At 39.3% G+C, this 25,585-nt stretch overlaps 1 protein-coding gene across 2 annotated transcripts in view; it reads right to left on the reverse strand.

Moving 5' to 3' along the window:
• LOC122796236 (amyloid beta precursor protein binding family B member 1 interacting protein) overlaps positions 1-25,585 on the reverse strand; it is a 1,476,726-nt gene that overhangs the window by 761,524 nt on the left and 689,617 nt on the right. For both annotated transcript variants that reach the window (XM_044064553.1, XM_044064552.1), the window contains one exon: positions 17,294-17,616. In XM_044064553.1, coding sequence (XP_043920488.1) covers positions 17,294-17,616 — 323 coding nt within the window. The remainder of the gene's footprint in view (positions 1-17,293; positions 17,617-25,585) is intronic.

Consider the following 25,585-nt stretch of genomic DNA (forward strand, 5'->3'; position numbering starts at 1 on the left):
CATGTGGTCATAGCGGTGAAATCCTTTTATGTTATGGAACTTATAAGGGCATGGCATCTGGGTCTAAAAAGGTAATCACCCACTGTACTCCTCTCTTATCAGACCAAATGCTCCATTTGGTATGTATCTGACCATTCATATGCAGTAACAACAACCTTAGATGTTCCTTACAAAAAGGATACAGGGTGTATTGAAGTCCTTTCCCTCTAATCAGTGTCCTATAGAATGCTGAAGAGTGATCTATGCCTGGCTTACAAGGCATCCACAGAGCCCACACTTCTTAATCTCCTACATATTCATAAGTCGAACAGTACCACAAATACAAGGTGTAAAGCCCTGAATTTTTCTTTGACTTAAACATAACATACTAGAGAGACAGATATGAGTCCCAGAGACTGCTCCTCCTACGGAACAAGTTTCCCATCCATGCGAAGCTGAGTTTGTCTATTACCAAGTTTAAGTGCAACCTAGACCAGTGGATGAGGAATAGGAAATTTACACTGGGTCTGGCAGCCATGTTCCTTATGGAGAGAGGTAGCTTATAAATGTCAGTCCCTCAATATCTTACTTGGATACATGACATTACTTTTTTGGAAAATCTTGGCTAGGATTAGAAAGGCCACCTTTGATTGTTAGCCTAGTAGCAATCTATGCATCTATGAATTAATCTATGATAAAGATGAGGCATACTATGCAGTGTGCTGCAACTTTTTCAATGAAATGACAGTAAAGTTACTCAGAACATAAATAAGTAACTCAGTAATCTAATTCCAATAGTACATGCCATAAGGCATTAACACAGTTCAAAATAACCCCAGTAAATTCAGAGTAAATGTAATCATCTACCGCACACTGAACCAATTCTATCTGTATTATAAAGCAAACTTTCTACTCCTTTCACTGCATTCAGATAAGTGATGTATGTGGGATGTGTGTGGACAGTAAAGCACTAAAGTCTACATGGCACTATGCGTTTCCTTATATTCTGTTCATGGCTCATTCCGCATCAAGTGCAATGTACCACGGGAGATGCAGTGCTAATAGATATCAGATTCCACTGCTGTTACTGGAAATGAAACTACATCTCCCACACAAGTGCAATGTCTGTCTGCAGGAGAACTGGATTATCATGGACTATGGACATTATGTCTTGTGTTCATTAAATTGAATCAACAAACTACCTTGTTGTCAGTTCAATGAATCATTAATCTGTATGACAACAAGTCAGAGTGCAGAAGATTTGCTTCAGCTGACATGGGGGTAGGTTGAACTATAAAGTGGAAATACCCACAAAATATACAACACTGGTAGAGTATAGTACCAGGACCAGTTTCAGACTAGGCAGACCCCATGGTAGAGACACTGGATGAGGCCTCCTACTATGTCTATGCCAAAATCCCCTTATACAGCTGAGGATTGGGAAAGCCTCAAAAACAAGACATGCAATGCATTACAGAACATTTAGACACCCAGCCCTTTGTTTGCTGCTAGTCAGATTGAGTTATGTATGTGTCTCCCAATATTGTGTGTCCACAGATAAAATCAGTGATACTTTTTCTTCTTCTTTCAGCTTTTCCCATTAGGGGTCACCACAGTGGAGCAACGGTCCACAGAATGATTTGCAGTGGAGTTTTACGGTGTTGAGTTGCCAGCCTGGTGCCCAACCTTCTACAGAATGCACACACACACACCAAGGGCCAAGGGCCAATTTAGAGAGTGTCCAATCTACTTACACATATCTTTGGGAAATGGGAGGAAATTGGAGCACCTGGAGAAAACCCACATGACCACATGGAGGACATGCAGACTCTGCACAGAAGGCACCCCAGCCAAGAATCAAGCCAGAGAAGCTTTTGCCTTGAGGCAGCAATGCTAAAGTACAGTTGTGTACACTTACCATAAATGTAGATGTTCGGGTGTATTCACTGTTGCAGTCATTACATTTGGGTAATCTGCTGGCAGGTTGCCCTCAGTCGGCCTGATTAACAAAGTCTTGGGTCCTGCGTCGGTGGCTGTCCCTTCTTCCATGACGTCAGGGGTATAAAACATGCAGCCAATGCCATTTTTATCAGTTTTTCTTGCCCCAGATGTCAGGTGCCCCCCAAATGGGGAGCAAAATATATATGTGTATATATATATATATATATATATATATATATATATATATATATATACATGTCATTTATAATACAAAAAAAATACCTCCAAATAAAAGCAAATACACCAAAAAGGCTTTTGAGCATAATGAAAGAGAAAAGAGGTATAGTAAGACAAAAATAGCAAATAAATAAATAACTCCCAAACGCTAAAGGTGGTCTGTCACAAAAACAGTCAATATTGGCAGAAAAAAAACAGAAAATCCACCCAAGGATGGCCAATCAACGAAATCCACAAATGTTCCAATTAAAATGTAGTCCTTTAATACAAATAAAACTTCGACTTGAAAATAAAATGAAAAATAAAAAATAAAAAAGCTCAAAACTGTCCCTTGAAGATATCCGATAAGCGCTTTCGACTGTTGTCTTCCTCAGACCGTATAAGACACTAGGGACTTCCATTTCCTTTTATATATGAAATTCTATACTGTTTGACCAATCACCATTGATGAATACTTGACAACATCCAGTCCTATCTTGTTATCTCCAGATTAATTTGCATGTAATAAACTCTATGTAAGGAACAATAAAATGTGGGAATTGTAATATCTGTTGTGTGATGTCAGCAACCACTTTACACATCCGGTTACAGGGAAAGACTATATTTTTAACATCAAAGCAACATGTAAAACCTTGGATGTTGTATATTTAGCTACCTGTGAGGTTTGTACATCATTCTATATAGGAAAAACTAACCAATGCTTCAAAAGAAGGGTACAGAGACATCAATTGGATATTAAGAACAAGGAAATACATAATGCGTTGGCACAACACATTGTTATTAATAAAAATCACAAGTTTCTATTTAAAGTCATTGATAGAGCTTTCTCTGGTCCACGCAAAGGGGACATTCAGACTTTGACAGAGCTGAAAGAGACAAAATGGATTATTAACCTGAGGACAGATCAACCCCTTGGTTTAAATAGTATAGTCCCCCTTAAACCTGTTTTAAAGAACAGAAGATGTAAAGTGTAGTTAATTCACTGTGCCATCTATAAATTTACAACTTTAAAGTCAACTGACAAAGACAACACTATGTGAGCATTATCTGACTGAGACCAAAGTAATTTTTCAGCTTTTTGTCAAAGGACATTTCATTGCCCGCTTATTGGCCAACACCATTTTCTTCATATCTTTATTAATAAAAGGAATACATCCTTATATTAAGGAATGAAGAGAATATAATGATGAAAGTTACTTTCATATTTAAGAACAGAAGAAGTATATAACAACAAAATTATTGCACCATCTGTATGACAAACCTGTAATTTGAATTTTGTCTGATGATAGTAACAAGTGAATTTTACCTGATTAAAGCCAAATTTATTCTGGCCATTGTTAAAGGATATTATACTGCTTGCTTATCGAACAACATCATTTTCCTCATATTTTATATATTTTTATTGGTAAAAGGAATGAACTCTTACATTAATGATTAAATGAAAAACAAGATCATGCTACCAATGGTTTAATACATGTTGAAGTCACTTTCAGTGACAAAATCAAAGTCTTTGCCGTTAGTTGAAAGAACTAAAATATTTATGAAAAAAGGGAAGTAATTTCCCTCATTTGCTTGAAAGAGATTGGAAAGTGAACAGTTAGCATTGCTGTTCTATCCACATGCTTACCTGTTCTTGGCAAGACTTTATTTTAGAGATAACATCTGAAGCAGGCATTGGTTGTATTTTTCGAAATGTAATATAATTTAGTTGAAGGATACTTATTGTAATTCCATAATTTTAAGTGGCATTATTTTGATTATGCAAAATGAAGGACTGGAACATCTAATTTACATACTCAATAAAGGCTGGAAACAGAAGCATAGAGTTGATTACATGCAAATTAATCTTGAGATAAGATAGGATTGGATGTTGTCAAGTATTCATCAATGGTGATTGGTCAAACAGTATAGAATTTCATATATAAAAGGAAATGGAAGTCCCTAGTGTCTTATACGATCTGAGGAAGACAACAGTCGAAAGCGCTTATCGGATATCTTCAAGGGACAGTTTTGAGCTTTTTTATTTTTTATTTTTCATTTTATTTTCAAGTCGAAGTTTTATTTGTATTAAAAGACTACATTTTAATTGGAACATTTGTGGATTTCATTGATTGGCCATCCTTGGGTGGATTTCTGTCTTTTTTCTGCCAATAAGACAAAAATAGGGGGCTGGCGGGTGGGTAAACCAGGACTGCAACAGTGAATACACTCAAACATCTACATTTATGGTAAGTGTACACAACTGTACTACGTTCTTCATGTTTCACTGTTGCAGTCATTACATTTGGGTAGAATCCCAAAGCTATGGTTGGGAGGATGGAATTATACAGCATTAGGAGCAGCTATAAGGTGCTGCAGGACAGCAGTGGCAAAGCCTGCTCTGGATTTAGAGAAGAGAGGTAAATGGTAATGTTTGGTGAAAGTATGAACTGTGCTCCAGGTAGCAGCTTCTAGAATGTCTCTGGTAGGAACCCCTCTGAGAAAGGCTGCAGAAGTAGATGCAGCCCTGGTGGAATGGAATCCGATCCCCTTGGGGACAGGTTTACCATGGTGCATGTAGCAGAAATGAATACAATGGTTTATCCATTTTTAAATAGTCTGCTTTGAAATAGCCTTTACCTCTGCCCCTGCAGCAAATGCCACCAGTAATTGCTCAGATTTTCTTAGAGATTTTGTCCTGTTTAAGTAGAATCTTAGTTGTCTGTACATCCAATGAATGCAGAATCCGCTCACCCTTGTTCTGTGGTTTTGGCAAAAAGGTTGGCAGATGAATGGTCTGATTAAGAGCCACACTGGATACCACTTTAGGCATAAACGATGGATTGGTCCTGAGAGCCACCCTGTCCAGGTAAAAGATAATAAAAGGCTCCACTGCCATGAGAGCCTGTAGTTCTGAAATCCTTCTAGCTGAAGTGACTGCTAAAAGAAAAGCTGTCTTCCATGAGAGAAATTTTGTCTGCAGTAGCAGCTGGTTCAAAAGGAGGTAGGGTGAGTTTTTCCAACACAAAATTGCGGTCCCATGCAGGAGTTGGTGCTCTCCTGGGAAGTCTCAAATTCTTGGCCCCTCTGAGGTACTGCTTTAGCAGGGGATGAGAAAAGAGGGGAGGCTCAGTGTTGTAATGAGCTGAAATGGCAGAGGCATGGATTTTTATGGAAGAAAAGGATAGGCCCTTGTGAAGCATCTCAGTTAAATATTGCAGAATCTGAGGAATATTGGGCATTGCTGTGTTTATTCCTTGTGCTTGGTTCCAGGCACAGAATCTTTTCCATTTATCAGCATAAGATTTTCTAGTACTAGGCATTCTAGCCTCCAAAATGACATCCATCACAGGTTTGCTGAGAGATGTAGCTGGTGAAATTAGTTGATTAGTCATGCTGCAAGATTCGGAGTTTGGAGCCGAGTGTGCAGAATTTGATAGTTCTGCTGAGACATTAGATAAGGTGTCTGAGGCAAGTACCACGGAGGAAGGTGTGACATATTGTGTAGGAGCAGATACCAGTGTTGGCGAGGCCAGTCTAGAGCAATCAGAATCATTTTTGGTTTTTCCTGTCTGACTTTTAGTAAGACCTTGGAGAGTAGATGAAGAGGGGGAAAGGCATAGACTGATAGTTTTTTTCCAGCTGAAGGATACAACATCCACTTTCCAAGCTTTTTTGTGATGAATTCTTGTGCAGAATTTGTCCAACTGATAGTTTTGGGGTGAGGCAAAAAGATCTATGTCTGGGCTCCCCATTTGCGTGTCAACATGCTGAAGATTTGTGGATCCAGTTTCCATTTGTGTGGGTCCATAAGATTTCTGCTTAGTTCATCTGCCAGAGTATTTTGCTTTCCTGGCAGGAATTGAGCTTGTAGATGTATTTGGTAAGTCAAAGCCGTGTTACACAAAGGCCATGACTACTCCACAAAGGGGGTAGGAATGGGTACCCCCCTGCTTGTTTATGTACCACATAACTGTGGTGTTGTCCGTCTTTATCAGTAGCTGCCCTGGATGAAGATAGTCCTTGAAGGCTGTCAGAGCATTCTGTACAGCTAGCATCTCTTTCTGGTTGATATGCAGGTGCATTTGATTTGGGCTCCATTTTCCCTGAATGCATCTCCCTGCCAGATGTGCCCCCCCCCCCCCCCCCAAGCATAATCTGATGCATCTGTAGTCAGGGTTTTGGTGGCAGGGGGTGGAATAAATGACAGTCCCTTGTTTTGGTGACAGGCCTCTGCCCACGATAGGAACTCTTGCTGCAGGCAAGGAATGATAGGAACCATTGTTTCCAGGCTGTAACAATGTTGACTCCATAAGCTTTTTAGGTACCATTGAAGTTTCCTCATATGCAGTCTTGCATATGGAATTAGTAGAATGCAGGAAGCTATGAACTCCAAGGCCTGCAGAATTTGTCTTGCAGATAGCTGGGTTTTTGTGGCCACTTGTTTGAAGTAAGTCATCAAATTGAATTTGTTTTTCAGATGTGAGGTAAGTAATCTGGGCAGTTGTATTCAAGCTTGCACCCAGGAATGTAATTATTTGAGAGGGTACCAGCTGTGATTTCTTTTCATTTATGGTGTACCCTAGGCAAGTTAGAAGCCTTTTTACAAATGCCAGATGCAGTAGAAGTGTGTCCTTGTTTTCTGCCTGAATTAGGCAATCGTTCAGGTAAGGATAAATTTGAATGTTTCTTTGTCTGCAAAATGCAATTACTGGTGCCAGGCACTTTGTGAAGACCCTGGGCGCAGTAGATAAGCCAAAGGGCAGTGCAGAGAACTGGTAATGCAAATAGCCTGCTTTGAAGCGGAGGTATCTTCTGCAAGATTCCCTGATTGGGATATGCAGGTAAGCCTCTTTTAAGTCTAGAGTTACCAACCAGGCATCCTTGCCTAGCATAGGCAGTAACTGTTGTAGAGTCAGCATCTTGAATTCTGGAATGTCCAGAGATGTATTTAGAATGGATAAGTCCAGAATTGGATGCCATGATTCGTCTTTTCTGGGTACCAGGAAAAGTCTTAAATAAAAACCTTGTCCCTTTTCTGGTACTGGTTGAATAGCCCCCATATTCATGAGGGACATAACTTGTTTCTGGGCCTCTGCCCACTGATTTGGAGGCAGATCTGGCCATCCTTTTGGGATTGGTAATGTATGGAAATTAAATCTGTATCCCTGGGATACTATACTTAAAACCCACTTGTCCTGGGTAATTAGATGCCAATTTCATGCATGAAGTGCCAGTTTTCCCCCCAAAGGGGCTGCCAAAAGATAAGTGCTTGGAGATGGCAGAGGAAAGTAATTGAGACTGTTTACCGTAGGGAGGTGCCTTGTTACTTCCAGATTTGGAGGTGGAGGCACCCCATTGTTTTGTTCTGCAAGTTCCTTGTGACTGAAACCTGGAGCCTTTGGAGTGTCTGGGTTTGACCGGAGTGGCTCTGGTGGGTACTGGAAAGGACCAATTCTTAGTAGGCCAGTGCCTACTGAACCTGGGTGGCTGCACTTGTAGGAAATATTTTACAGTTTTCATAGATTTAGCTTTATCTTCCATCTTTTTCAAAACTCCTTCTGCCTTATTACCAAACAGACTGTCCTGTTGTAAAGGAGCATCCAACAATTTTGCTTTAACATGATCAGGCAGGTTTTGCTCCTTGAGCCAAGCATGCCTTCTTATCACAGATCCAGTTACAGCGGCCCTGCAAGAGGCCTCCAAGGAATCAAAACCACATTGCAAAGTATGCTATCCAACTTGTTCAGCTGAATGTAATAAATCCTGTAACTCTATTTTCCACACAGTCAGAAATCAACATCATTTTCTGTTTAAGTAAGCCCATGTGACATGCTGCTGCTATTTAAGCATATGAAATTGACAGTTTAAAGCCCTGATTGCCAAGGTTGCAGATGTGTAAACCTTCTTACCCAGTCTATCCAGTCCCCTGGATTCTCTATCAAAAGGGGTAGGATTTTTAGCAGTAGAGGCCTTAACGCCCTTGGGACCCTGAGAAATGGTTTCAGGGTCAGCAGTAGGGTTTTTAAAAAGGAATTTGTGGGAGTCAGGAACCCTGTAATATCTGTCTGGCTTACTAGGAGCCGGAGGCAGGGAATCAGGAGCCATGCTGGATTCTGAGAAAACATCAACAACAATGTCTAGAACAGGAGGTATAGCCAAAGGCCTATGCTGAGGAAGAAGGAAATCCCTAAGCCTCTTTTTAGATTCTGAGAAATCCTGACTCTCCCAGTGAAAGTAAGGTATGCAAAGTTTCTCCAAAAGAAAAATCCTCAGGAGGAGAAGCAGAAGGGATGGATTCTTCTGCATCAGAGTCCTCATAAGGTGGAATAGATAATTCCTGGTCAGAAGAGGAATCAGAAGAAATAGAAACCTGATCTGATGATTCATAGTCAGTGCCTTGCCTAGGCCTCTTAGCAGGAGGGGGATGGGAACCCCTGATCAAGGTAATTAAATCCTCAGCCATTTTGATCATTTGTTTTTTAGGCATAGGGGCCTGTGCACGTGGTCCAATCATCGTTTTGTTTAGACACAAAAGTTGATTTTGGCCTAGGTTTTGAAGATAGCGTCGGTTTAATATACAAATCTTTAGGCCTGAAAACACCCTCAGAAGCCAGTGCCTGCTCAGCGGCTCCGGACCCATCTAAGGAAGAGACATCCGCGGGTTCAATGTGTCTCGTGGCATACCGGATTCAGAATGGGTCTCAGTAGTGGCCTGCGAATCAAAAGTAGCGGGTATCAGGGGCTGCGAAAGTGCCTGAGTACCGGTGAACCGGCGACTAGCTTAGGCAAAGCTTCGTCATCGGTTTTGGACCTCGACAGTCTGTCTCTGTCTTTTTCTTTGTGTTTTTTTGTGTATTCCGGTAGTCGGATTGCTAACAGATGACATTTCTGGACAGTTAAATCTTGAGCCAAAATATTTAGATGCAAAAATATACCGACGCTTAATAGTGCGTTGATTAAATTTAGCACAAAACTGACAGCAAGGCACATTGTGGTCAGGGCCTAGGCAAGGAATACAGTACAAATTAAAATCCTTATGAGGTATTTGCTTCCCACAAGTAATACAATTAATAGCTTTTACTGACATCGGTAAGGAGCAAGAAAAAGTTTCCCCAATGGGGTACTTAGCTTTAGGTTGAAGACTTCGGTTCTGAAACTCAAAAACGAAAATTTCAGGAGTCGGCCGACCGGCACTTGCGAACTGCTTCTGCTTCGGGCAACGCTCGGCAAGAAAGACTGATGAAAATGGCGTCGGCTGCATGTTTTATACCCCTGATGACTTGACATTATGGAAGAAGGGACAGCAACCGATGCAGGACCCAAGACTTTGTTAATCAGGCCGACTGAGGGCAACTTGCCAGCAGATTACCCAAATGTAATGACTGCAACAGTGAAACACAAAGAACATCTGCTGTACCACTGTGGCTGCCCTAGATAAAATCTGTGATACTATTCCTTCCTAAATGCACACACATACTGAAGCCAGGTCCATCACAAGAAGCAGGTGTGAGCGCTAAAGTGTACACATACACATACACATACTATACACTCACCTACAAGCAAATTGGAGGAATGCCAGTTCACCTATAGCATGGTGCTGGAAAAAAACAAAAACAAACTATGCACCTGGATAGAACCTACAGAGCGACAGATGAAGGCCAAATATTATTCACAACAATTCAACCATAAGACCTACAGTTGTGCAACACAATGCTTTTTACTGTGCCACTCTGCCAAAAACCAGTTGCTGTTGCACCTTATCTTCCCACTTAAGCGGTGCTCAGCAACTGTTCTTTTTTGAAGTGTATTTAAGAATATAGTGCCCTAACTGTCAACTCCAATAATTTAAAAGGTATTTTCTCTTAAAATACGAGTCTACAGATCTGAACTTCTCTTGTCAAGACCATCAATATGCATGCTTTTGTGACAAGACAGAGAAGGGAAATGATCTGTATCCAAGTACTGTGGTGTCAAGATATTTATTACAAAGGAAATGCAAGTTTTGGTAAAAGAACTAATTTAAAAGCCTGTATAGAAACCTGAGTAATTTTACTATTGGAATATAGTAAGCAGTGCAAGTTGTGTATAAGAATATTTCACTTTCAAGCTTGTAAGTTTATGTAAAATGTGCAGTCTTTGACCCTTTTCTCTTTTCCCTTTTATCTATTGCTGAAATTATTTTATGCAGTATCAATATCTAGAAAGGCAATTACATTTTGTACATTCATTATCTCCCTTTCTTGTTTTTTAGCTAAACCTAGTTCATGAAGATGAACTTTAAATTGTAGCATGCTCTCTGTGCAACTTGCAGATGTCTCCCATTCCAGCATTTCTTTTACTTTGCATCTTCACTTTAGCCTTCATATTAACTTTATTATCTGGCTTGAACATTTATCTTGCACACTTCCACTTTTTTAGTACTTTCTTAAACTGTGTTCGAAATTTCACTCTGAATGTAGTCATGGCATTAGAGAAGGTTAAATTTCGTTATAAAATTAATATTTTCTATTGTGGGGCAAATTATGTTTGTGTACACACTGTTGTGTTGTGTGTACAACCACATGCATAATGCACTATATATTCCAATATTCAACAATGATAAACCAATAAGTGTAAATACTGTGACTGTTAAACAGTGGATTTAAGAAGGAAAGTTTGCATTTTAGTTTTAACAGAAATAATTAATATGTTATGGGAGTCAGTTATCTCAAAAGATATTAGTCATTGCTAGGACTAGTTTGTCTCTTTCAGCTGAACCTGTTTTAAGTTTATTTTATCTGTTCTTATACGTTGTGGATCGTAAACAGGTTTTATCTATACTTTCTTTCCCTACACCATTCTGTGTTCTATGCACTCAGATTTCATCCTACCTTATTAGCTGCCCTACAACATTAGCTGTTTTGATGAATATGTAACAGGTTTTACCACTACTGGCAGACCCTTCAGTTAAGATCTGGGTGGATATTCTAAGAAGGGCTTCTAATGACAACTTTTGGAATTACATCAATATTCTATATATTTTGTAAATTTTATTGTTATAGGCTCATGAATTACCTTATTGTTATAAAATTATGTTTACTGGTATTTCTTGTTCTTTTCTATCTCTCAAATATAGGGGTTAGGTGGGTAGGCACTAGGGAAGATTTGAGAGAGTTTAGTGCTGCATTTGTTTTAGCTGTTGCACATATACTTATTGTGCGACTTATTCTTGAGCCATATAATTGTCCCCTGATCTTAGATCATCTCTTAAACAACTTAACCAACTGATCCCCGTAGACATAGATAAGGTATGGCAAAATATGTTCCTGGAATGTTAGAGGTCTCCAGGACAAAAATAAAAGAAATCTTTTAATGCACCTATTTGTAAAAGCTGAAGCAGATATCTGCTATATTCAGGAATCACACATGTTAGCTGAAGAATGGAAAAAGGAACAGAATAGGAAGTGGATAAAAGACATTATCTCAGCAGGGAATAGCTGTAACTCCAAAGGGGTGGCAATTATCATTAAAAATTAATTTAAACCGTCTATCATAGATAAGGGATCAGATCAAGAGGGTAGATGGTGCTATTTTACGTGTCTGACTCCAATGCTCACTAAACCAATCCTGTTCTTAAATATATATGGACCATGTTCAGCCCAGCAGATATTTATTCTGAAAATCTATAACCTTTTACTTAACTTAAATTTTTTTTTATTCTGGGTGGGGACGGGAATGCAGTCATTAACGCTAACTTCGACCGTTCTAGCAAATCCAAATCTTACAATACTCAGGTCTCCCTTGTTCTAATGGAGTTAATCTCCAACTTTAGCCTAGCTGACCCTATATCCTTTGATAAGGACACTCAGAACATTAACAATTTTACATATTTCTCAAGATGTCATAATTCTTGGTCACGCATAGATTTTTTCCTAATGTCAGATATACTCATAAATTGGCAAACAAACTATTCAACCGAACCCAGATTTTTTTTTCGGACCATTCGATGATTAACTTAAAGATAAATTTTGCATATAACTCATCCTCACTGAATAAAGGATTTAATTGGTCTCTTAATAACAATATGCTGCATTTATCAATGGTCACAGATGGGACAGCTAATGTTTTGGGGGAGTTTTAACTCTCATGACACGAATATTCCAATTGATGTTCAATGGGCAGCGTGTAAATCTGTTCTTAGAGGAATATTTCTCCAAAAATTCACATACCTAAAAAAAAAAAAGAAATAAGAGAAAGAAAACCATCTAGTATTGGAGATTAGGAAATTAGACAAAAAGCTTCAAGTAAACTATACTTTATCACTGGATAATAAAATGCTAGAGAAACAAAAGGAACTTTTCGAACTTCACCAATCCAACCTTTCCCTACAAGAACTAAGATTCATAACAAAATATTCTGAATGGATACAACCCCCCTCCAAAGCACTAGCTAGGTTAATTGAGAACAAGCAGAATGCACCCAGAATAGCCCTCATCTATCATCAAGACGTACTTTATAGATCAGATTCTCAAATTAAGCTTTTCTATCAAGTGTACACAGATATTTATACTAGTAACCACCTCCAAATCCCAACTGCAGTGATGAAAAATCATCTTAACGATATCACATTCCCAAAGCTGAATGAAGACCAGAAGGTAATCCTCTCTGCCCCACTGACTCAACAGGAAGTACTAAATGCCATTGGTAATCTTAAAATTGGGAAAGCTCCAGGACCAGACGGTTTTCCTCCAGACTTCTATAAAACCTTTAAAATTAAACTAGCTCCCACTTTACTTAAGGTATTCAATGGTATATCCATTACTCAGACCTATATATCAACCACTCAAAGACAATTCTAATTCCTAAAAATAGCTTAGACAAAGCCAATGTTAACAATTACAGATCAATTTCCTTAATGAACACTGACATTAAAATCTTATTATCCATATTAGCCGAAAGGCTTAAAAGAGTAATTCCCTCTCTATCTCTAAAGAGCAAGCAGGTTTCATGTCAACCAGACACACCTGGGACAATACACTGACTATGGAAACAATGATTAATCTTACTAAGGACGACAAGAATCTCAGATATGCAATGGTTTTAGATGCGTGTAAGGCTTTTGAGCGGGTCAACTGGAACTTTCCCTTTACAGTCTTACCTTATTTTGATATACCTCTTGAATTCTTTAATATTATCAAATTCTTTATAACAGCTCATATACACTGTCCACCTTGGATCCCTGGAACTACCGTCCCATCAGTCTGACGAGCCTGATCTGCAAAGGCATAGAACACATTATCATGAACTTATAAACAAAGACATTGGCAACCTTCAAACACTTGACCCCACCCAGTTTGGGTTTGTGAAGGGCCGATCTTATCTCCTGAACCTGACTGACTTCTTAGAATCAGTCTCCAGAGCTGTGGATGAGGTAAGGCAATCCACACAGCCTATCTGGACCTCGACAAGGCCTTTGACACCATCCCCCACTCTGGAATCATAGATGAACTTACTAAGCTGGGCACAAATCCCTACGTCACTCGATGGGTTGCCAACTGACTTACTGACAGAACCCAGACTGTAAAAGTAGCAGACTCCAAATCCAGCTCCAGACAAGTGACAAGTGGAATACCTCAGGGTTCAGCCCTGGGACCGCTGTTGTTTGGCATCTACTTCTGTGAAGTACAGGCCAACACTAAGGGACTCTGGCTAACAATGTTCACAGATGACTGCAAACTGGGAGCCATTACTGAATCACCAAATGATGTGGATATTCTACAAAAGGGCCTTACAGATACAGATGCTTGGTGGCAGAGCCATGGATTCAAGCTTAATGCCAAGAAATGTATAGTTATCCCATTTGGGAAAAAACATGTACCCATGAATCACCACATAGGTGGCAGTACACTAAACACCAAAAGTGTGATGAGAGACTTAGGGACACAGGTGGACAGTGGTCTCACCTTCGATAACCACATTGCCCCAACAGTCAGGAAATCCTTCTATGTGGCACACCTCATCACTAAGGGCTTTTCATCCAGAAAAAAGGAGGTCATTGTCCCACTGTACTCATCCCTCATTAGACCCCATTATAGAGTACAACACCCAGTTTGGTATGTACCTCACAAGACATCTGCAACAGCTGGAAAGGCCACAGAAATACCTCACTAAAAGATTCACAGGCCTAAAACAGATGCCCTATGCTGACCATGTAAAAAAAACTTCAGCTATACTCTGTGGCATATCATCTACTCAAAGGCGATCTCTGCTTAACATACAAGGCTATGTCAAACCCTGAGCTGTTGGACATGCTCCACTTAAAGAAATCCCAATCCCTCAGAGCCACATAGTCCAGGGATCTAAACCTTGTCATCACAATGAACAAAACATGCTGGAAGGATAGGTTCCTGACCCAGAGACTCCCCATACTCTGGAATAGACTACCCATACATGTTAAGCAGAGCGCCTCTTTGGCCCTCTTCAAAAGGTACCTTGACGATTGGATGGGAGATACGAAATTCACCCTGGGTATCATGTCAGTCACCCTGCAAGACAGGGGGTCCAGCGAAGTAAATATTGTGGGAAGAAATATCTGGGGAATTGTTTGGTTAGGCTTGCCAATAGCCTAGTACCAGCCTATGAACAAATAGACAAACACACCACAAATCTATGGCCAATTTGGAAGATCACAGGTTCACCTGCAGCATATGATAACACTTTATATTCATATTTAATACAAATCTAATAGATATTTGGCTTTTGAAATAACAGAAATTACTGGGGAGTGTTGAATGTTTGCAAAAAATACACTGGTTGGTTCATATTTTATAAGAAGAAACAAATCAACTAAGATTGCATTAGGAAACTGGTTAAAAAAAGTGAGGCTTCTGGTATGGAATGGTAATCACGTGAAAGCAAACAGAAATCATAATGAGTGGGCTCAATATGTGATTCATTCCAAATAAAATACCCAACAAATAAATTACCAGTGTGATGAAAATATAACACTACTAATATCTGTAATGCACAATATCTATCTCTACTCTGTTAGTGCACTTAATGGAGGTCAGGTCCATCCCCAGGTGACTTAGGCAGCATACTAGGGCCATGTGTAGAATAGAGGGGGCCAGTAATGCTTAAAAAATTCTCTCCAATCCACATTACCCAGACCCTCTTATCTGGGGTATCCTCTGCTCAGTGGTTCAGCTTTGGCTGCTCTCAGCTCCAGTCTCCTTTCACTGACTCAAACGTCAAATAAAAGTTCAGAATGTGAAGTCCTGTCTCTTCCCTGGCTTCTGCCACTTCCAATAAAAATGGGAGATGGATGGTCTGGTTTAGGAAAAAGGTCAAAACTGCCTTTGGGTGAAAACATGAGTTCACTGTCAGACACATACTATTTTTGTGAAAGACCAGATAAAATTTGCTGCACATAAAGACCCAAAGCTCTGACATGCATCACACAGATGTGATGACACATTTTCAAAAACTGAACTTCAATACAGCTAAACTAGCACAGTCAAAGAATGGGCAAGTCTGCCTGTTATGAAATTAGGGGGATGGCTTCTTCAACAGAGGATAAAGACGTAGCATTTCTTTAAGGAACCACTTAACCATCTGGTGTTGGGCCACACTTCTTCCCTCCACATAGTTAGGGTGCAAAGATACAGCTGAGAGTATGGCTCTGACCATGGAATGACCAAGTCCTAGATTGGGCATGTATCAGAGATTTATCAGGCTAACAAGACTGGCAGGGTACCAGGTATCATTTTGCTTAAACTGAACCGTTCTTGGCAGTCTGAATTATTTCCAAGTGTGCTACTGGCAAGTGTAGCAGAGTGAAGGAGTTGACATCATAAGGCAGGACTTGAGGTCAGTCTAGATATCTTCCCTACCATGGTAGTCATGTTTGGATAGGACTAGATTTTTTTTCTGTACTGTTACATACCATATAACTCCTGAAACTGACAGAATCTGCCACTGGTGCTTTACATAACGGTATGTGTCATCTAGGCAAGTGAATATCTCCAAATTCAAGATTCAGATGAAAACAATACTAAACTGTAATTGGTAAGCAATATCCTAACAGCAGGCCATCAAGGAGACTGCTCGGTGCTAGATTAAAATTTTGGAGCCATAGCAATGACCAGTTAAACACACACCAAGTATAGTAGAGAACAATACAGGGGGGTCCAAATGGAGGAATGAAGAAATCAGCAAGAAAAGGACAGTAGTATTGCTGGAACTGAATTCATCCTCAAATGCTGTGAATACCTTTGTTTAGTGGACCCTGTTTTTACAAAATTTCACCAAGATGACACATATATAGAATGTATTTTATATACCATGTAACATGGAGAAAGGCAGATTAAAAAAAAAAAAAGAGAGCTGGGTGCACAGGTTGCAGCATAAAACAAATGCCCAGTCCTATTGTATGCACTTGTGCTAGGACTGGAAAGAATGGCAGTGTAGAAGCCTCAAGACAAGGAAACATTCCTACAATGGGGTTTAGGCCAGGCTCAGGGGGGAGGATGGCTACCCTGCTGTAGAAGGAAGTAGTAGTCCACAAAAATCATAAAAACTGATATGCCAAAAATGAGCCACAAAGAGGACTTTTCAGGATAAGGAAGAAATTATGTATTCCTGCTATTATACAAGACACTCAAAATTTCCAGGTACAAGATATTCAGAATGATTAAGAGAAAAATTAGTGGAAAGAAAAATTCTTCCACAAGAAAAACTGTTAAGAGCTTCAAATACAAATTTGCATTCATTAGTACAACAAACTCATCCAAAACATTACATAGATGAAGACAGTTTGGACCATCTGGAAAAAGAAGCGACACAGGAAGTGCAAAAATATAAAGAGCAAAATCCAGATAAAAGGAAAACAAATTTTTTAGTTGTTATAATGCCTGTTTACACCAAGTACCTCCAGCCATCCAATACTGCTTCATTTACATTGTCAATTCATATACCCATGAATATAATATACTTTTTTGTATAAAGACATTTCAGTTTCCTATTGTGAGGATTTGAATATAATTGTACAACATACACATTTATAAAATGATTCATGGATTATTAGAGTGGGTTAAATAAAATTTAAAGACAAAGAAAGGTTGCTAGCCTCCATAATTTGTAGCTCATAACAGACCACTGAACTGAGTGCCATTACCTCTGTTAAAGGTATGCTGGGTTCGGAAGGTGGCGGTGGTGGCAGTGCTGTTTCTGTCTGAGGTGGAGGTGGTGGCAGAAAATCTTCAGACTCCCTTGCATGCACATATGTAGGCTTGTGGCCTGGGGTATTCACATGCACAGGAGAGGGAAAGGATGGTGTGAAGTCATCAGGTGTGGTAATGCCAAAGTCCACTGTAGTATGGGTGACTTTATTCCCACGGGTAGCCAATGAATTGCTTTGTGCTTCCACTTCACTGATCTCTGCTACCAAGTCTGCCATCAACGCATCCAAATCATTGTCTTCTAATTCATGAAGAGACTCTATTAAGAAGATGAAAGGAATTATCAATGAAGAATTACCTACATTTAATGAAGCCATGACAAACACAACTAGAAAACATTTGTGATATATTTTTTTTTACTTGTATTTCATATTATAGATGATTTCTTATTTTTAAGTTGCTAAATGCATGGTAGAATACTTCTAAATGCACACTGTTTATACAGTACAACAACACAAACTGATTTGCTATGTGGCTATTTACTGAACTTACTTCATATAATGTAACAGTATAGTCTCAGCAATGACACTCTAACATTAAAATTAAAGACAATATGACACTCTGGGGTAGTTGCTTTTAAGGCAATGAAATAATAAACATGCTACAATTGTACACACTGACTGACAGATTATACAGGATGAACCACATTTACTTATTTGTTTATTTATACACACAATTTGTTAACTTGGGTAGAACACCAATTCCATTGGACCAATGTTAGTCTCAGCATTTTAATCATTCACAGTCTTATTGTCTTTATTAATATTGTCTTGTTAAAATACTCACACACAACTAGCATTCTCCAGTCTCTCACTAGATTTTACCAAGCAGCATAGACACATGCAAAATTGTGGGTCGATTCCTAGCTATGTTGCATTATATGTTGAATTTGCATGCCCTTCTGTGTCTGTGTGGGTTTTTGCTGTGGCCTCCAGTTTCCTCGAAACACATGGGGGGTAAGTCAGCTGGTGATAATCCAAATTCACCCTCTACATGTGAGAAGTGTACACATCCTGTAATGGGCTGGTATCATAGCCCTACTGTTTGCAAGGACACACTCAAGCCCCCAAGACCCTAGACCTGATAAGCAAGTACTGAAAATAAATAAATAAATGAAAGAATGAATATTCCATATCAGCAGTAATGCAATATTTCCTTGATTTTATAATTAGCAATAATTTTCCACAATCACACCAGAGTCTTTCATGAAATGAGTTCAGAAATCTGACTTGCTGTTAAGTAATATGCACTAAATATATGCTTTGACTACTGTCATTTAAATCAGTCCAGAATAAAGCTAGCAGGCCTGTCCAAAACAACTGTATCAAAATAGAACAATTTAGTTCTACCAGCAGCAGTTGTATTAACCCAGGATCTCTATTACAGTTTCAGTAATGTATCTTGTAGTTACCTAGCCCACAGAGAAACAGGATTTTAAAAAAGTTAGCAGCAGGTCTATAATTTTATAGTTATTTTTGTTTACACTATTAAAATCCTGATGGCATTAAACAAAGAAAAAGTCCTATTTCCACTGTAAATCATTTTCTACACAATGCAAACTACTTTCAGATGCTCTGTGATATAGCATGATTGCCTTACAAAGAACACAGTTTTGGCAGAAACATTTGACAGTAAAATACTAAGTTTGACCATTCTAATGAGTGCATTAAGTGCAAGATAAATTATTTTTACGTGTAATTAGATACGGTTGCTCCTGAAAGTGTGAACTGTGTAAAGCTATATAATGAGATCTGGCAGGAAAGAAAGCAGGAATAAGAAAAACAAACATGAGGAAGAGGAGACTTAAGGAAGGCCAGAGGTGGAGGTAAAAAGTGTGGCACTTCTAAATGGAAGACAACAGCTGCAGAATAAAAACTGAAATAATTAGATACTTTAAGAATAACATGACTTTTGTCTATTAGTTTGATTCACTTAATCACCTGCTGGAACTGGGAAGGATACACAGAGTGGGAGCCATGCAAGCAATGATGTCCAACAAAATGTGTTTTAGTGTGTAAATAACACCTGTCCAGGGGTGTTATGAGGTCTGATGCCGTAAGTGGAGGGCCTCTACATCCCTGGAAGTATATGTAAAAGTGTCGGAGGAAGAATTTTACATCTACAATATAACATTTTCAAAAAATATCCATATATTTATTTCATTTTTTTGGCGCCTTACACCTAAAAAGTGTTTTTTTTGCCTGTCATTGGGGACTGATTTACATTTGATTTTCAGACTATTTCCTTCAGAAAATGCATGCTAAAACAAATCCTATTATTCAAGCAACCTATTTTTGAGCCTTTGTGCCACCTTTATTTTAAGCTTTATCCAGATTTCTTGAGCTAACAGGGAGAAGTATGTATACCTCTTAACTGGTGGTGCCACTGGTCACTAATCTCTCTCTCTCACACACACACACACACACACACACACACACACACACACACACACACATACACACACACACACACACACACACACACACACCCTTTTGCAGTCATTTATGCAAGCATACATATACACACAGAAACAAACACATTTACACAAACACACACACACACACACACACACACCTTTCTTTCTTTTTTATGCTTCTTTTACTTTTAAACTCACTAAACAGCAAAAACGCTGCTTACTGTGTGTAACGTAGTGGCTCAGTCGATCTCACTCTCACTTTCATGCACAAATATACACACACACTTTTCTATTTTTTTGTTTTTATTCTACACTCGCTAAACCGCAAAAACATTGCTTAATGAATGTTAGCTTTCTTTCTGTCCATGCTCCACTGCAGCTTAATATACTGCCATGAAATGGCAGACTTGTTTTTTAGTGGGCATTACCTGTAGATTAACACCCTACTGGAGAATGTTCATTCTCCAGACAGGATGCTGATGTACAGGCTGCCGATTCTCTAAAACATAACACGTTAGTTTAACCGATGGTTCAAATAATGCTTGGGCTAGTGCTTCTCGTGTATAAATAATGTTAACACATATTAATACACACATATCTACAGGCATACATTTATATACATATAAATGCATACTTACATTTGTGAATGTGCATGTGGGTTTAGCACAAAAGCACACAGAGTGTCACTGGATTTAAACCCAGTTTTCCATCCTGGTGCCTTAATCAGTTTACCCCTACATTTCATTGAGTGAAAACTGGGTGAAGGTTCAACCAGACAAGAATAAGTGTACAAAATGGCTCTTGCTCATGTGGAATTAATGGGCCAAATAAGCAGCCAGGAGGGAAAACCTGACAGTCATAAAGAGTGGCATTTATTGCGGATTAATAAATATCATTCTGTTGTGATGCCAGGTACCCCCACAGCACCCTACATGTTGATTAACCAAAATTATACAATGACCCCCCATTAATATTCCAAAACGTACATGCTGATTGGTCAGCGTGCAGGTTGTAAATCAGAGTTATAGTAATGGAAAAAGGTCCGGCCGCCCGGACTTTATCCATTAGTATAACTTTTTTTTTTTTTTTTTACAGCAACAGAGAACGCAAGATCTCCATTGCTTTTTACAACCTGTCTCGCTATGTTAAACTTAGACAGCTTTAAAAAAAAGCAACAGAGAGCTGTCTCGCTATGTTAAACCCATTTAACATAGCGAGACACTTTAAAAAGCAATGGCAATCTTGCTTTCTCCGTTGCTTTTTTCAAAACTGTAAATGGGTTTAACATAGCGAGACAGGTTGTAAAAAGCAACGGAGATCTTGCTTTCTCTGTTGCTTTTGCCCACAGCTCTGATGTACTGCGTAAGTATACGCATGCACAGAACATCAGAACTGCCACAGAATACCAGACAGCTGCAGAAGGGCAGCAAGGAGGCATTGTACAATGCCGTTATTTAAGAAAAGTAATTATTTTTTTTCTTAAATAATGTCTTTGTATAATAGCAATAACCAACTTCTGGGTGTAGGTAATGCTGGATTTACCCACGGCTGTCTTTGTTTGGCCACTCGGGCTTCGCCTTCGTGACCAAACCACACCAACCGTGGGTAAATCCAGCATTACCCACACCCAGGTGTGGGTTATTGCTATATTATACAATGACCCCCCTCCCCATTAATATTCCAAAATGTGCATGCTGATTGGCCACTGTTCATGTTGTAAATCCCACAATATACCAATGGAAAATGATCTGGTCACCCAAACTTTTTTCCGTTGGTATAAAGTGTCCAAAACTTTTTTTTTTTAATTAAAAAAAAAAAAAAAAAAACGGAGCAAGGGAGACTTTCTTATCTCCGTTGCTTCCATTTCAAAGCATTGATGTACAGGGTATGCATGGGAACGCAAGTCCCATACGCATGTGCAGTACATCAACACAAGGAAGCAGTATACCACCACTGGCGGAAGAACAGTAATGCGCCGTTATACAAAGACATTATTTAAGATAAGTATTTTTTTTTCTTAAATAATGTCATTGTATAACAGCAATAACAGACTCCGTGGTTGTGGTATATTGAAGATTTACCCATGGTTGGCTTTATTTAATCACTAGGGATTCACCCTCGTAATTAAACCATGCCAACCAGTGGGTAAATCTTCAATATACCACACCACATAATCGGTTATTGCTTAATTACACAGTAGGTATGCAAATGAGCTGAAAGTGTATGAACTGATTGATTAATTAAATCCCTTTTGCAGTGCCTGAAAAAGTGCCAACAATGATCATTAACCCTAAATCCACATTGTTAAATGTAAAGTCGCTACAAAGAAAACTACAGCTGTAAGAGAAGCATAGCTAAGGAAAATAATGAGACATCAGTTTAAACCAGCCACAAAATGAAAAAAAAATGAACTTATAATACACCTTGACTTCTGCACATTCTTAAAAACAAAACAATAATTAGGAAATAAAATCAGTTTTGAAGCATGCAATGGCTCAACAAACTTGTACAGTAGATTTTTACACAAGCTTCTTAAAATACAACAGACATCTCCATTCTTGAAAAACTGACAATTCCCAACAAATCAATATGTTGATATGACCTTATGAAAATACACGTTCACAGCTGCTATAAACACCAACATATGTATTTAATAGTGCATGTGCAAGGCACATCAATGGCTGTTAGGCTGATGCCACTTGAAGAACTGCTGCACAATCACACTCACTGCCTTCCTACTTCAAGTGCCAAATGCCGGTAAACTAAAATGGTCATCTCTTGGCATATTTAAAGTGGTGATTTCACAGATAAAACTTGATGGGTCTCTCTAAAAACTTATCCCTCTTCCTTACCATCCTTGGAAACAACCAACTCAAGTCAAAATGATGTAGACAGACATCCAGAAACTCAAACTCCCAGCAGCTACACAAGGTTTTGGCACACATCTTAGTAGCTTGCGCCTATCCACTGACACCTATATCATTCACACACTCATCTCTCTTACTATGGTTAGGCAGTCGTTACCTTATATAACCACACTTTAGACCCATTGAACACTTCAACGTCTTATTTACATGCACCACCAATGACTGATGTAGATATCAGAGGTGACTTCACATGTCTAATATTTGCTGGGCAATGTCGCATACAAAGGGTTGAGTAGAAATTAGCAAAAGGATGGCCTGCTTGGCAAGTTATCAAGCAAGTCCATTGTCCATGTAGTAACAAGAGGATAGCCCTTCAGTTCGCCTTCATTAGTTTAAGATATACATAGCTAAAACACATTTTTATTTACAAAACAAATGAAATGTACAGTAGATCAAAACAGCACCATACTGAAGAAATCTAACCAATGAAGCTAATGATAAATTAAAAAAAAAATAGAAGTTATGTACTTACCATAATGTTCCATGTTTGTAGTCCATCTCGCATATATTCTTGCTGGATAGGTTCGGAGCAGATATTCGGCTCTGACTCAGCCGATACTAAAGCTTGAGAGCTTTTACTGGCACGAGGCTAGCTCCTATCCCATGCTGCCTCACGGCAATTCCCCAGATCTAGTTTGCAAGAAAGTAATAAATACCGATCAGGTAATAATAATAATAATAAAAAAGCTGTATAAATACAGCAAAGAATTAGAAACGTAATCCATTCCAGGTGGACAATAAAGAGCAAAGTCAGGCAGCCCCAAAAAAAGAGGCCCACTAGATCCCCCAGAAACAGGAAAGGGGTTGGAGGGAGGGATGCAAGAATATAGTTGAGATGGACTACAAACATGGAACATTATGTTAAGTACACAACTTCTTTATGTTATGTAGTCCTATCTCACCGTAATTCTTGCTGGAAGGGACAGCGTCCCTAGCACCTTTATGTTGGCTCAAGTGAAGAGACTCTTCAGCATAGTGGACCCAAAGGATGACCTTTGTAATGAGTAACAAATGTATGTGGTCTTGCCCATGTAGCTGCTGCACAAATAGTGTCAATTGGGAGCCTAGTTCTAAAGGCACATGAAGTACCTACAGCCCTAGTAGATTGACCTTTAGCTTTTAACGGTAATTGTATACCAGCTTGTTGATAAGCAAAGGATATGTAATCCAAAAGCCATTTTGAAAAAGTCATTTTTGAAACAGGTAAGCCTTTCCTTTTGTCAGAAAAGGAAATGAAAAGGTGATCAGATTTCCTGAATTCTTTGGTCCTGTGTATATAGAATCTGAGTATCCTATGGACATCTAGCTGGTAAAGTCTATACTCTGATTTATTAGAGTGGTTTGGAAAAAAAACAGGTAGCTCAATGGTAGTACTCAGGTTGTGTTCTGAGCATACCTTAGGAAAAAAGGAAGGGTTTGTCCTGAGAGAGACTCTATCCTTGTGAAAGATAATGTAAGGAGGTTGAATAGTTAGGGCTTGAAGTTCCGAGACTCTCCTAGCTGATGTTATAGCTACCAAGTACAAGGTTTTCCATGATAACAATTTTAAGTCTGACAAGGATGGTTCAAAGGGTGCAGAAATCAAAGATGAGAGGACTAAATTTAAGTCCCTGGGTTCTAATGGTTGTTTTATTGGGGGCCTAAGAAGAAGAGCTCCTTTTAAGAAGGTTTTATAAAGGAAGTGTTGCATGACTGAATTTCCCATGAAACCAAAATGGAAATTGGAAATGGCAGCTAATTGAACTTTAACTGTAGCAGCTGCTGCTCCTTCATGAAAAACTGTTGTTAGGAAGGATAAAATGGATTCTAAAGGAGCTGCATATGGATCTAAGCCCCGATTTGTAGCCCAAAGGAAAAACCTTTTTCATTTGCTAGAATATAGTTTCTGAGTGGAAGGTTTATGGGATGAAATTAGGATGTGTTTGACCATTGGGGTCAAGGGAATGCACCTGGCTATACGTGGAATTGCAGCAGTCATGCTGCCAATTTGAGGGTGTGGATGGAGGGGTGGAACTGTCCAGATTGATGAATCAGAAGATCTGGAGATGGGTCCAGAATCCATGGTTCCTCCAAAAGGCAGGGCCACAGGAAAGGAAACCAAACTTGTCGAGGCCAGTAAGAAGCAAAGAGGATCAAGGAACTCTTCAACTGTCTTGCTTTTTGTATTACTTTGGGTATGAGTGGAAAGGGAGAAAAGACATAGAAAGTCCCGGGGCCAATCATGAACTAGAGCATCCCTGGGTGACATCCCCAGATGAAGAATAAGGGCAAAGTAGCTGCTGCATTTGGCATTTAGGTGAGTGGCAAATAGAGTGCAGCAAGGCTGGCCCCATTTGTGAAAGATCTCTTTCACAACCATTGGATTCAGGGACCACTTGTGAGGCATCAGAATTGCTCGGCTGAGTTTGTCCGCTATTACATTGGATTTCCCCAGGATAGGCATTGCTATCAGGAAGCGTTGAGTATCCATTGCCCATTTCCAAACTCCTAAGGCCTCTCTGCAAAGTGGGTAAAACCTGGTTCCCCCTTGTTTATGTACCACACGACAGACATGTCTGACTGAATCGCAATCGTTCCAGTGGGAAGGGAGCTGTGAAGTGCTTGCAATGCATATAGTACCACTCTCATCTTCAGAACACTGATGTGCAAGTGGTTCTCATGGTTTTGCCAAGTACCTTGGACTGTCTTTCCCAGATAATGCCCCCCCACCTTATCTGGGAAGCGTCCATGATCAAAACTGCTTTCTCTTGGGGAGGAACAAGTGGACGGCTTATGACAAGTTGTTTCGTGTGTAACCACCATGTCAGACCCCTTTTGCATGTGTTTGTTATTAATATCTGGTGAGACAATGGAAGGTCTTGCATCGACCATTGTGCAAACAGCAT

This window comes from Protopterus annectens, chromosome 3.part0 (assembly GCF_019279795.1).
Source record: "Protopterus annectens isolate FY-2018-M chromosome 3.part0, PAN1.0, whole genome shotgun sequence".
Taxonomy (NCBI): Eukaryota; Metazoa; Chordata; order Ceratodontiformes; family Protopteridae; genus Protopterus; species Protopterus annectens.